Here is a 13,810-nt window from a genome sequence, read left to right as displayed (position 1 = left end):
GGGCCGCGGCCCTTACCTGCAGCTCGGTGAGGAGGATCTCCCCACGGTCGGGGTTGGACGCCATGGCGCTCCGCTCGGGACTCCGCACCTGAAGGCGGCCAGCGGCGCGGCCGAGGGAGAAGGCGGGACGGGAGCCGGGCGGGGGGTGAGGACCGGAGAGAAAGCAGCAGCTAGGGAGTCATGGAGGCGCGGCCCGACTGCAGGCGCGGCTCAGGCGGCCCGGCTCATGGAGAGCGGCGGGGAGCGAGGGCCCTCGGCGCGGCTCCCCCTCGCCGCCCGCCGCCGCCCGCCGGACTCTGTCCCCTCAGCCGCTCCCTCAGGGCGACGCCGGGAGCCGCCTCGGAGCTCTCGGTGCGGGGAGCAGCGGCCGCGGCGGCAGCTCCCCCTGTCGCACCATTTGGCTGTCACCGCGTCGCAAAAGCTGCCTCGCTTGGCGGCCGCCGGCGCACGTGACGGCCGCGGCCCCGCCCCCGGCTGGGCGGGGTAAGGGAAGATGCGGGGGCTGGCGGGGACCCCGGGGCCAGCGGGGCGGACGGGCTGGGCGGGGCCGGCTCCGGGCGGGCCGGGGTGACACAGGGGCGAGAGGCCTGGGCTCGCGTCGCCGGGAGGCGGGAAGAGCGTGCAGGCCACACCCACCTCCAGCCGCGTTTAACGGCCCTGCGTGAACGCTAGATCTGGGCGCTGGCGGCGGCTCGGGCCTACGCTCCCCGGGCCTTTCTCCGGAGCCGCGCCCAGACCCGGCCTGCCCCGCGCTGCCCCGCGCTCCCTCCCCAATCTGTCATCCTCCTGCCCTTCGCTCGTGCCCCTTCGCCACCAGTCAGGTGCCCCGCGAGCCGGGCTGGCCTAGAAAAGGAACTTTTCGAAAAAAGTCGGAGGGATTAGAGCGCCCACAACTTCTGAGTGCAATCCCTGCAAGCTGCCTTTTCCTCGAGCGCTACTCTGAACGGTGGTTTGGGCTGGGAAACTACCGAGCGCAAAGTTGAACTAGCTCATTTGTTGCTTTTTTGTTTTTTTTTAAACTAAGTTTAATGGAAAGAGATAGGCAGAATCAAGGTCCGGAGTGGACAAAAGCCAACTGTGCTTAGGGAGGGATCAGGGAGAACTCAATCGTCTACTTAGTAACTAGCTTAGTCTTCTAAAAGTAACACTATGTTTCGCAAGTATGCACAGAGTCTCAAAACTGTAGCTTTTGTTTTGTCTAATCAGTGAATGGACATCCTCTGCATATGCTTCACTTGGGCATATCTTGAAGCATGAGTATGCAGTGCTGGTTAAAGCTGTGTGGACAAGGTGGTCATGGATATTTAGGTAAACATTAGGCGTTAAAAGCCAGGCTTTAGGTAGGTAGCGCCGAGTTGGATGAGTATGCTTCAAAAAACATTGATGATTTAGAGTTCGGTGATTGCAACTCACAATATATGACAAAGTCTGGCACATTCTTCAAAAGTTTTACTATTTATATTTAATGAATTACCTAGATTGAAAATGATAAAAGTAACAAGTACTTAAATATTAAATTACGTAATAATTATTAGAATGTGTTTAGTGACTAATACTGTTTCACTTCTAAACATTGATTATAACTTTAATGAAATATTAATATAACCTTAATGAAATATTAATTTGTAAACATACATCCAGTTTCTCTCTCTCTTTTTGGTTTTTTGGTTTGGTTTGGTTTGCTTTTGGTTTTGGTTTTGGTTTTCGAGCCAGGCTTTCTCTGTGTAGCCCTCGCCATTTTGGAACTCAATTTGAAGATCTCAAACCCAGAGATCCACCTGCCTCAGCCTCTGAAGTGCTGGGATTAAAGGTGTGTGCCACCACCACCTGACATCCAGTTTCTTTCTTAATCATAGTGCAGAATTTGAAATAGTTTGCTAGGTCTGGAATCGATTTTTAATAACCTTTGCTTCTAGAAAAGCAAGTCTGTACATCTCAAATACATTACATTATCTTCATACTTGCTGTAATGTTTGTAATGTTTTTAACTCTTGCTAGTAATACGGAGTCTTATTAATCAAGGAAGAAACAAGGAACTAACAGCACTTGGAAAAGTCAGGATAGATAATTACCTTCCCTAGAAACTATAGCCAGGGGGAGTTAGACTCTGGAGTTATAAATAGGATTAAGAAGGGTGGGGATACTTTTGGGGAAGCAGTGTTGTGTCCAAAACAACTATAATGTGATTTTAAATGGTAGGTACAAAGTGTTAGGGGGAGTTAATATATGAGTAGTATGATTTTTATTGTAAAAGATTCATAACAAACTTTAACATTTAAAGTGTCAATTCAGGGATACTGGATGCCTATTAAAATATGTGTGTGTGCGCACACACACACACACACATATTTGCCTTACTCCAGGAAAGATGTGATATCCAGTATACACATAGTAAGTGCTTAACTGTTAAATTAAGAATTACTCATGTAATGCCAGGTGTGGTGGTTTGAAAAAAATGGCCCCCAAAGTGAGTGGCACTATTAGGAGATATGGCCTTATTGGAGGAAGTGTATCACTGTGGGGACAGCCTTTGAGGTCTCTTTTGCTCAAGCTTCCCTCAGTGTGACTTTTAATCAACATCTTGTTGCCTCTGAGCCAAGATGAAGGACTCTCAGCTCGAGCACCACTCTACCTGCACACAGTCATTGCTCTCGGCCATGATGATAATGGACTGAACCTCTGAGAGCAAGTCACCCCAATGAACTGTTTCTTTATAAGAGTTGCTGTGGCTGTGGTGTCTTTTTACAGTAATAAAAACCCAAACTAAGATCCCAGATGTGGTGGTGCACCCCTTTAATCCAGCAGTTAAGAAGCAGAGGTGGACAGAAAGCTGAGGTTGTGGCCCACCTGGTCTACATAATGAGTTCAGATCAGAAAGGCTGCATAGTGAGACCATGTCTCAAATAAATAGGTAAACAAACTCGTGCAAGATCTTAGAAAAATAGAAACACATACAATGAGCATTGTTAGAAAAACAAATTTAGATCTAAAGAGAAAGTGTTCACATTTCAGCAGCCCGGAATTTTAGATCTAGGCGGCACTTAAATATGTAGTCTACATCTAACAGTAAGTTGAAAATTATAAGTCCTAGTTTGACTAATTAGGAAAAAGATAGTTATCACTAAACAAGACAAAAAAAGAGCTAAGTCTCAGAACCTGCGTTCCATTTGCCACTCTGACTGGTTGTAGTCTACACTGCTTTAAAATAGAATCCTCGTATAAACTCAGCGCATTATGCACCCTCAGAATGTTACCACAGGAAAAACTTCAAATGTTTCACAGTTCCAGTGTTAAAACAAGTATGATAGTCCAGAGACAGATATGGGGTTAAATCTAACGATCAGAGAAAAAGAGCAGTAAGCCACGAGAGACCTTTAACCTCTACCAATGCTCAGACTGAAGGGGCGATCCTCAGACTGCGTAGACTACACTGTGTCTCCACACTCCAGTGAGTTCCTGTCTCTTCCTCGTTATAGTCCTCTCTCAGCCCAGCCATATCACTCCTGTCTGCCGCCTTCCTAGTGCTGGGGTTAAAGGTATGTGACTCCCAACCACTGAGATTAAAGATGTGAGTTGCTGCCACCACCTTGATCTGTTTCCAGATCAATCTTGTGTAGCCCAGGGTAGCCTTGAACTCAGAGATCCAACTGCCTCTGTCTCCTGAGTCCTGAGATTAATGGTGTGTGCCACCACTCCCTGACCTCTAGTGGCTTGGCTTTGCACTCTGATCTTCAGGCAAGTTTTATTTATTAAAATACAAATAAAATATCGCTACATTGTAGGAATTACTTCTGAGATAAATTTTGCTCTGGAATGTAATACAACCCAAAGTGGAGGCAGGCATAAAAACTTCAGAATCATAGTTTTCAAAGCAAATTAAGCTTAAAATCTATCACCCAGCATTTTTTTTTGTTGGGGGCGGGGGCTAAAAGAAAAGAAATCGTGCTTATCAGACTGATGTATGCTTGGAAAAGTTTTATGGAAATGCTTATCAAATTTGATTCCGAAGTGTGTTCAGATATGTTTCAGCCCCTGCTTATAAATGATTTTAGAGAATCATAAGTTCACTTTATTATTGTTTAATTTTTATTTAAAAAAGGAGGAAAGAAATTTAAATTTCTATTAAAGTCATTAAAATACCTAGTTTGTACCACTAGTTATTCAACACCTTTTAAATGATGTTTTCACATATATTTTAAAGATTTTTAGATAGTGATGACCAGATATATATATATATATCTGGTGTGCTTGTTCCCTAAGGATCCCGGCACCAGCAGCTGGGCAGATTATAAATAATAATTACATCTTGGGCCTGATGGAGTCTTGCCACAGTACTTTGTTTTTTGCATTTTATAGGCACTTAAATTCCTTCTCTGTAGAGTCAGTGTATGTAATATAGCTCTTCTATTAGACTTTAATCACTAGAAAGGTACACGTTTTACACAGCGCAATATAGTATTTCACAAGTAGTAAATAACTATGTTCTACATTTCTGAAGGTATAACAATCTTAGCCAGGGCCTCGCTAACCAGAGAATGAACTATTCTGCCCTGGGTGCGCAGTGGCACAACCTCTAATGTTAAGGGCCTCTTTCTTCCAATCCAGTATCCAGAAGTCTCTGGTAGGCTATTTTCAAATGCTTGTTACTTTTCTTTCCCACATGTATTTCCACAGCATCCATACTGCTTGTATTTCTCGAGTGCCTACATTGCTGTGGGCCAGACATGCAATCTATGACCAGTGAACCTTATAGTCACCCGCTATCCCTAAATTTGCACAGAAGACCACACAGCAGGCTGTGATACTTTTCATGTCAGTGCTGAGTCCGTGCCTCTTCTTACCCTCCACAAACAAGTTAACCTTGCTCCTTTTCCTAGTATAGTTTGATCATTCTCAGATTCTGATATTTCAGTTGTTATCCCAAATAAAGTTATTTGGGAATTTCTTCCAAGTGTATAAAAGGTCTCCTGAAAGAGATATCAGAAAATGCCACCTTCTCCCTTGGTACAGTCACTGAAGTCCTGGAAAGGTGTTTTAAACCATGATTGGAAAGTAAAGTTTTATTTTGTCTGTACAGTTTTTTTCTTTCTATTAAAAATAATTTTTTTAGCCATATGATATGTTGTTTTTAATTTCTTAACTCTTTTTACTCTTTAGCTTTTTGTGGGTCTCACAACCTAGATCCCAGCTAAATTACACACAAAGGTTTATTCTTAGTTATGAATGCCCGGCCTTAGCTTGGCTTGTTTCTTGCCAGCTTTTCTTAAGTTATCCAGACTGCCTTTTGTCGCTGAGCTTTTTCCTTTTCTTACTTCTGTATATTTTACTTTCACTCTTATGCTGTGGCTATCTTCCGACATCCTCCTCCTCCTGTTCTCTTGCTCCTCTAGTTTCTTCTTCTATTTATGCTCTCTGTCTGCCTATCCTTTCTCCTGCCTTGCTATTGGCTGTTCAACTCCTTATTAGACCATCAGGTCTTTTAGACATGCAAAGTAACACAGCTTCACAGAGTTAAAAAAAATACAGCATAAACAAAAGCAACACATTTTTACATCATTAAACATTAAATAAATGTTCCACAGCATAAACAGAAGTAACATACCTTAAAATAATATTCCCCTACAATAATATATCCTGTTTATGGTTTTCCCTCCTACTCCTCCCAGTTCCTCTCCACCTCCCCTCCCATTCAGATCCACCCTTTTCTGTCTCTCATTAGAAAAAAAAAAGAGACAGACTTCTAAAGAATAATAAAGTAAAAAACGAGATAAGGCAAAAATCTAACACATTGGAATAGGACCAAAAAAAAAAAAAGATGCACACACACATACACACACACACATACACACACACACAGCCCAGATATAAATGCAGAGACCCACTCCTCATTCTGCACACTCAGGAACCCTCAGTCTCTGGAACTGAATGCCCTCCCCCCCCCCCCCCCAAAATCATGGAAGCCTAATAGTTGTGATGTTAGGAGGGAGGGCCTTAGGATAGTACTTAGGTCACATGACTAGAGACTAGATTGCTATTGTCAACATGTGACCAAATACCTGACAAGAAACAAGGGAGTCAAGGATTTGTTTGAGCTCCTGGCTTTTTCAGCAGCTATCCATGTCCATAAGGTTACACTTCCCAAAACAGGGCAAACTTGTCAGCCTGTGGAGGACTTTTCATATTCTAACAACAGTAGACCCCTTTGTGGAAAAGATGTATGTCCGTGTAGAGAAGTCTTGGGAGAACTCCTGTGTTCCTGCGTGCAGGGAGAATCCAGCACTCTTCAACTTGAAAATGGCCCTCACTGAAACACAGCTGCCATGGCACACTCATCTGGGACTTCCTGCCACCGAACTGTGAGAAACAAATTTCTGTTTTGGTAAGCCATCTATTCTGTGTTTTGTTTTAGCACCTGGAAATAATATAAACATTGAAGATCTCTTGCATTAACATTATCAAAGGCCTGATGAGTTACATCTTCTGAAGTTTACTCTTTAGAAGTTAAAACCAAAGAAGTTTTAAAACACAAGAATATACAGGCTTACAGCTCATTAATCTTTAAAAACAATGGCCTTATCCTCTCCCAAACAATCCCCGAAAAATGCCATCAGAGTGAAAAAGAAAACGGGCATCCTACTACTGCTAAGGAAATGGATTTGACCTTGCACGTCTTCTGCAGGCTCCGAAGGAGAGCTGCTAAAGTGTAGGGCTGCAGCTGGTGACTGGATTAGCAATGCTCCGTGTCAATGATGAAACAGGATCTCTGTGCTTCCAGAGCTTCTGACTTACTATGTCCTTTGTTCATTTTCTGTTGCTATAAAGAAACGCCTGAGACTGGGTGAGGTATGAAGTAGAGACAGGTTGTTATGGGAAGTCCAGGTGGCTCAACCTGATGAAGGTCTCATGCAAAGAAGAGAGTGGAAAACATTCATAGATAGAAAATGTGTCACATACAAGTGATACCCTCTGTCTGAGTTAGGATTTCTGTTGCTATGATGAAACACCATGACTGAAATGCAAGTTGGGGAGGAGGGGTTGCCTTATTCTTCCACATGATAGTCCATCCTTGAAGGAAGTCAGGACAAGAACTCCAACAAGGTATGAACCTGCAGGCAGAAGCCGATGCAGAGGCCGTGGAGGGGTGCTGCTTACTGGCTTGCTCAGACTGCTTTCTTATAGAACTTAGGACCACCAGCCCAGAAATGGCAGCACCCACGATGTGCTGAGCCCTCTGCCATCAGTCACTAATTAAGAGAATGCCCTATAGGCTTGCTTACAGGCCAGTCTTTTGAAGGTATTATCTTAATTGAGGTTCCCTCCTCCAGTTGACATAACCTTTCCAGCACACCCTCACTAATGACAGCCTGCTGGGGGACTAGCTAATCCAGTCCCATGAGAATTAACCCAGTCCCATGAGAAAGACACTGCTTCCTTCGAACTCACTATTTATTTGTGAGTTAATCTGTTGAGATAGGGCTCCTGTTACGCAGCCTATTCTGACTTCAAACTCAACCCTCCGGTTTCAGTCTCCCAAGTGGAGCTGGAGTTATAGGGATGTGTCACTACGCCCAGCAGCCGTTCTCTTAACATCCACAGCACCCTGTAAAAGACCCACCACCTCTCAACACTGCTATAGCGGAAACCAAATTTCAACACAAGTGTTAAAAGTGGGTCCATACCATATTCAAATCATATCAAGCATCATGGGCTTTTCCTGTGAGAAAATACATGAGAAATTTGAGTTGTCTTTGTCAAAATGAAAAGGGAACATGAAAACGAGACAGCTTATTAAAATTATGGCCACTAACTAGTGCTTGCTTTAAAACAAAACTGTAACTGTCCAATGGCAGTCCAGATGAATAAGTGCCAAAACTACTGACCATGCAGAATGCCTGAGAGGGTTTGAGGAGGAAGAGCGTGTCAGGAACCTTCTTTCCAGGCTCAGTTCCTTAGCATCAGGCTACTGTAACAATATATATGGTAAATTGCCCTTTGTAACAGACTCTGGAACCGCAACAATGTATACGGTAAATTGCCCTTTGTAACAGACTCTGGAACCGCAACAATGTATACGGTAAATTGCCCTTTGTAACAGACTCTGGAACCGCAACAATGTATACGGTAAATTGCCCTTTGTAACAGACTCTGGAACCGCAACAATGTATACGGTAAATTGCCCTTTGTAACAGACTCCAGAACCGATCAGTTCCTCAGCATCAGGCTACTGTAACAATGTATTTGGTAAATTGCTCTTTGTAACAGACTCTGGAACACTGGTTATGTTTCTCTTCTGATGCAGGTTGGAGGTGCCTTATGTCCTCTCAAAGCTTCCCGCGTTTGGAACCCATTCGCTAAAGTGTCAGTACTGGGAGTTGCTGCGGAACCTTTCAGGGATTGGCCTTGTGGCAGGGAGAACCTGAGAATAAAGAGAGTTCCTATGTAACCCTGTGATTGTTCTCTCTTGAGGCTGCTTTAAAAGAAGCAAGTCTAATCCCGCTCATCATTTTCTGCCCCACTCACTGCTTTCTGCTTCTAGGTTTCACATGTGTATGAGTTAGGGTTCTCTAAAGGAGTAGAACTCTGTGTGTGTTGGAATATACATATATAATAAATTATATATGATATGTATGATTATATATGATATATGCATATATAATTATATGCATACACACAACACACACATATGTAAAAGGGATTTATTAGCATGGTTTACTTACAGTCTGTGACCCAGTTAGTCCAACAATGGCTGCCTACCAATAGAAAGTCAAAGAGTCCAGTAACTGTTCCATCTGGAGGCTATATATCTCAGCTGGCCTTCGGTGTACATTGGAATCCTAAAGAAGTGGGCTCTTACACCAGTGAATGAATGAACATGTCAGAGAGAGCAAGGGCAAGAAGGCAGAAAGCAGGCCTTTCTTCCTTTTCCTCTATTTAGCCTGGCACCAGAAGGTGACTCTCAAATGGAAGGGGGCACTTCCCACCTGTCTCAGTCACTGTTCTTTTGAGTGATGAGACATCATGAGCAAAGCTACTCTTAGAAAAGAAAGCATTTAAGTGAGGCAAGACTCGCTTACAGTTTCTGAGGCTTACTTAGTTCACTATCGTGGCAGAGAGCATGATAGCAAGCAGGTAAGATGCCAGAGAAGTAGCCGAGAGCTACATCGTGGTCTACAGAGGCACAGAAAGGGATACTGGGCCTGGAGCAGACTTGAAACCTCAAAGTCTACATCCAGCAACACACCTACTCCAACAAGGGCACACCTCCTAAGCCAAGCAGTTCACCAAGAGCCAATGGGAGCGATTCTTATTCCAAGAACCACGCCCCTTCAAAAGATCTGGACTTAAAGTGCATCTTCCCACTGCAAAGATTTAATTAAGAAAAACCCCTTACAGGTGAATCTGGCCACTTGGGGTTTAAGTCAGTTCCAGATGTGGTCAAGGTGACAGCCCCAAACAGGCATCACAACTGCACACTTTGGCATTCTTTGCTCGCATCTCTCTCTACCACGAGACAGTGCAGCCTCTTTGCAGAAGTGAAGCCATTTAGACTTAAAGCCTCAAGAACTGTGAGCTCAGTTTTGATTTTTTTATTATTAAAAAAACCACTTTTCATAAATAACCTACATAAAGTTTTTGTTATTGTAATGAAACAGTAATATTTGTACACAGGACTGCACAGAACAGCAAGTTATCAGGCTGGCTCTTCCGCCTGAGGCCGTCAGAGAACTTTTGCCTTCTCTTTCTTGTTCTACTAGTAATTATGGCATCTTTGCAGTTGCCTATCTGAAAGCTTGTCAGGGAACTCCATGACCTACTTTCTGAGAAGAAAAGGAGATCATGGAGGGTGATAACATTCTATGTCTTAAGGCTATGGCTCAAAAATAGACATTCCCACTCACATTTCGCCATGGAAAGGTAGTGACTTGATTGTGTCTAGTTCAGACGAGGCTGAAGAATGTCTCTGGGCAATGTCATGGGCCTACCCATAACTCTTCCTCAAGAAGGCCAGGTAGATTTTGACGGACAGTTGTAGTACCCACTGTATATATTCAGGGATTTGTGACATCAGCAAAGCATTCGACTTTCCAAGTCCAAATCTACGGCCACTGATTTCTCTAGGACCCAGAACAAATGTAATAACTGTGGCAGTTCAAAGCTGCCATACATTCTTAGAACGTGTTCTGTTAGCTTGAACCTCCTAGAACCCAGGAACAATTCTGTAGAACACGGAACCTCAAGCAGAGACCATACCTAGATGTGGTCAATAGTGATAGCTCAGCCAAGCCTTCCCATCGTTCCAGCCCTGTCATTAATCAACTTTGTTCTCAGCTGTTCTGGCCCTGAGTTGTTTAAGTCATCTGACACGAGACTAGAGACATCAAGAAAAGAGACGAACAAATCCTGTGTCCTGTCCAAATTCCCAGAACACATCATCCGCAAGCATACTAAAATGGTTTCTTAGATTGCTGGGTTTTTTAAGGGTAGGGAGGACAGTGGATACAATCAGTCATGAGGATATAGTCTACGTTGTATGTTTAAATAGTCCTGTTCTTTAAGCTTGCCCTTGATAGAATTTTTCTGAAGTATCTAAATTCTCTACCCTATTAAAAAAAATTCACTTTTACACTTTCATCACTCTTCTTATGCTATTTGCAGAACACTACATTTTAGTGGGGCTTCGTTAAGCAAACTGCACCTGATAGGACCCGTTGTATTGACTCTTGAGTTTCTGTGTAGACTTGCTGCTCCTGGAGTGAAAAACTAATATCAGACTTTGTACCTTAGAGCATTCAGTATTGTAAAAAGCTGCTTATGAGTGTAAAGTGCTTATTAAACTTGTTTAATTGATGCTTTAATTTACAATAAACGTGTTTATAAGCACCGGTTCTTCATGTGCACACATCCCATTTATTTGGGTGTGGCTGGAAAGACACTTTTCTATTTAAAAATAAGAACCGTTGGTTCTAAGTACTTCTGAAATATAAAACAACCTAAAGTACGTCACTTCATAAAGAGTCTTATGAAAGGTGGCCTATTAAAGATGCTATTTTGGAAAAGTATATTACAGTCATTTGCATATTTTTATATGCTGATAATTCACATGTGTATTGCTTTAGTGGTTTAACTGTAAGTTGCCCACCAAATGAAGTTTCATTTACTTATCTATCCATCTGTCTGTCTATCTATCTATCTATCTATCTATCTATCTATCTATCTATCTATCTGAGACATGGTTTCTCTGTGTAATGGTCCTAGCTGTCCTGGAACTAGCTCTATAGACCAGGCTGGCCTCGAACTCACAGAGACCTGCCTGCCTCTGCCTCCCAAGTGCTTGGATTAAAGGCGGTGCGCCACCTTTAAAATAAAACCTATGAAGTTTTGTTTTTAAGGTACCTAACTGCATACACATATGCAAGTAGTCTGAGATCCAGACTCAGCTGTTGGCTGTACTGGATATCATAGAAGAACCTCCCAAAGTACTTTATTGGAGAAAAATGAGATTCAGCTACTGTCTTTCAGCTGCCTTCATCACCATAAGGAGGCTTAGAAGATCTCCACAAGTCCAGAAAACCATGTTTCAGGCTGTGGTATCCTGCCATAAGCAATCTCTAAACACCTCTGAAGCAGCTTATACAGCTGGGACTTAAGTCACGTGGACACCGACCTAGTCTTTTGACTTGAAACTGGGGCTACAGAGAAGATATTCAAGACTTTTCTCTTGAGTTCACTTGTGAAAGACACTTTTTGCTTTTTTTATGTGCTAAGAATAAGGACTATTTTTAAACAAAGAATGAAAATGATCAATTTTAAAATTGAATTTTTATTAAATCTGTATTATTGTAGACACTATCCTATTGGCAAAAGGAACGTTTTGAAGGGTTTTACACTGAATTTAACATGGTGCTGGCTTTGTTCTGTTACATTGGTCTTAATATAAATTCTTCAGAAATACAGCTTACCTATATTATCAACATCTTTTTATCACACTAACAAAAAAGTCTATATTTGGGATAATTATTTACCTAAAAATGTATGACATCCTGACTTTACATAAAAAAGTCTTATGCTTAGTTAATAAAATTATATCAATCAACTGGATTATGATCTTTGATCTCAATCAAATTGTGCTCAACTCTGAGTTTTACTATACTTAATAATAAAAATAAAGGGGAAATAATGGAGAGTTTTTATCACAATAAGAAAAATTACTTATTTTTAAGCCAGTTGTTGATAAAGATGTCCTTTACATGGAGACCGCAACATGTCAAAACTCACTATGTAGGTGCCATTCACATACAACTACACAATGTTAAAATTCAGTTATATCTGGTTGAAAAAACACTGAGTAACATGGTTTCTCAGTTTCAATTTCTTTTCTGGACATGATATGGCCATAGTAATACAATAATAAATTGAATTATTTCTTATAGCCTATCGAGGTTTTTACATCACGTCTATTTTTCAATTTCGAATCTTATTTCTAAAACCATTAACCTTCAAGGGCTTTTTTTCTCCTACTGATTCATGATGTAGACTAACATTTCAGAATGAATCATTTTTCATTAGTACATGTTTTACTTGCCCTAAGTATCATGCCAAAAGTTGATCTCAATTTTTGCCCTCCCTATCCCTTTAGTACTGAAAGAATTTAAATTCCTTAGCTATAATGATGCATGCAGTCAGCTCATTTGTTTTTCTTTGAAAGGTAAATGAAGCCAGCAGCTATAAAGACTTATAAAAACCAAAGCTCATTCAAAATATTAAAGATTTGATTTCTTATCTGCATGCAGTTCGCAAAGAACATCGTTGGCCGAAGGCCGTGTTAATGGATGAAAGATCAGACATTCCTGGGAGAGACTGAAGGGTGACAGTCGTTATTCTTGCTGCATTTGCTGTGATGTTGATGTGGTCTGCGGGGGAGGCAGCTTATAGAGAAACTAGCCGTTACTTCTGGAAGTGGCAAGATGTGTTCTTCAGTACACCATTGTTGTCTTCTTTCTGCCCTTCCCTGCTCTCCGCCTTCTACTCCACATGGTTGGAAATTACCCGAAAGGGATTGAAGACACGGAGGATAAAGACAGTGTTCACAGCAACGGCATCCATTGTCTGGCTCTTCTTACATCTAGATTTTTTTTTGGTAATTTGAGTTGAATGTGTTACCCAACTTTCCTCTAGTGGAGACTTAATCACCGATTAATACAAAGGTGATGTCTGTAGCTTGAGCTTTTGGTAGATACTTAGGATGTTTTAAGGTCATGAGGATGTGCCCAACCCCATGTTGGAACTGGTTCCTCACTAAGAAGAAAGGAGACCCCAGCACACACAGTTCGCAGTCTCACCATGCAACTCCCTCTGTCAAATCAAGTTCTAAAATCATCATGCCCACAGATTTTTTATTTGTTACTAGTTAAGTAAACCTCTATTCATTCTAAGTCACATAGTCTCAAGGACTTAATTACAGCAGCAGAAAAGGACAAAGACACGGCTTGTACATCAGCCATCCAAGAGCAATCCCAGCACACAACCCCATCTGCGCTTTAATCCATGCCTTTCTGATTAATCACAGGCTTTGTAGCTTCTGTTAGTCAACCCTGTGCAAAGTTTTTATTCATAGACCAAAGCAGTTCTCTACTCTCAACTTGGAAAGTTGCCTTCTGATTTACATCTAATAATCTGAACTTGCAGTTGATTCTGAAAGTAATAAAACTTGGCAGAATACATATGCATTAGAGTTAAGTGAATGACTTACTCAACTATCTGTCCAGCAATGGGATCTAGTTCAGTTTTCTTCAACATCAAGGGGTTGTGC

The 13,810-nt window shown here is 42.0% G+C and overlaps 1 protein-coding gene across 3 annotated transcripts in view; it reads right to left on the bottom strand.

The window, feature by feature from the left end:
- Pkn2 (protein kinase N2) overlaps positions 1 to 415 on the bottom strand; it is a 101,541-nt gene extending 101,126 nt beyond the window's left edge. For all 3 annotated transcript variants that reach the window (XM_041658670.1, XM_041658814.1, XM_041658740.1), the window contains exon 1: positions 17 to 415. In XM_041658670.1, coding sequence (XP_041514604.1) covers positions 17 to 64 — 48 coding nt within the window. In that variant the 5' untranslated portion in view covers positions 65 to 415. The remainder of the gene's footprint in view (positions 1 to 16) is intronic.
- Between the last annotated feature and the right edge of the window lie 13,395 nt (positions 416 to 13,810).

This window comes from Microtus oregoni, unplaced genomic scaffold (assembly GCF_018167655.1).
Source record: "Microtus oregoni isolate MIOR12 unplaced genomic scaffold, Mior012 000000F_ref0000247, whole genome shotgun sequence".
NCBI lineage: Eukaryota > Metazoa > Chordata > Mammalia > Rodentia > Cricetidae > Microtus > Microtus oregoni.
The sequence above is the reverse complement of the archived record's forward strand: the minus strand, read 5'-3'. Positions and strand labels throughout refer to the sequence as shown.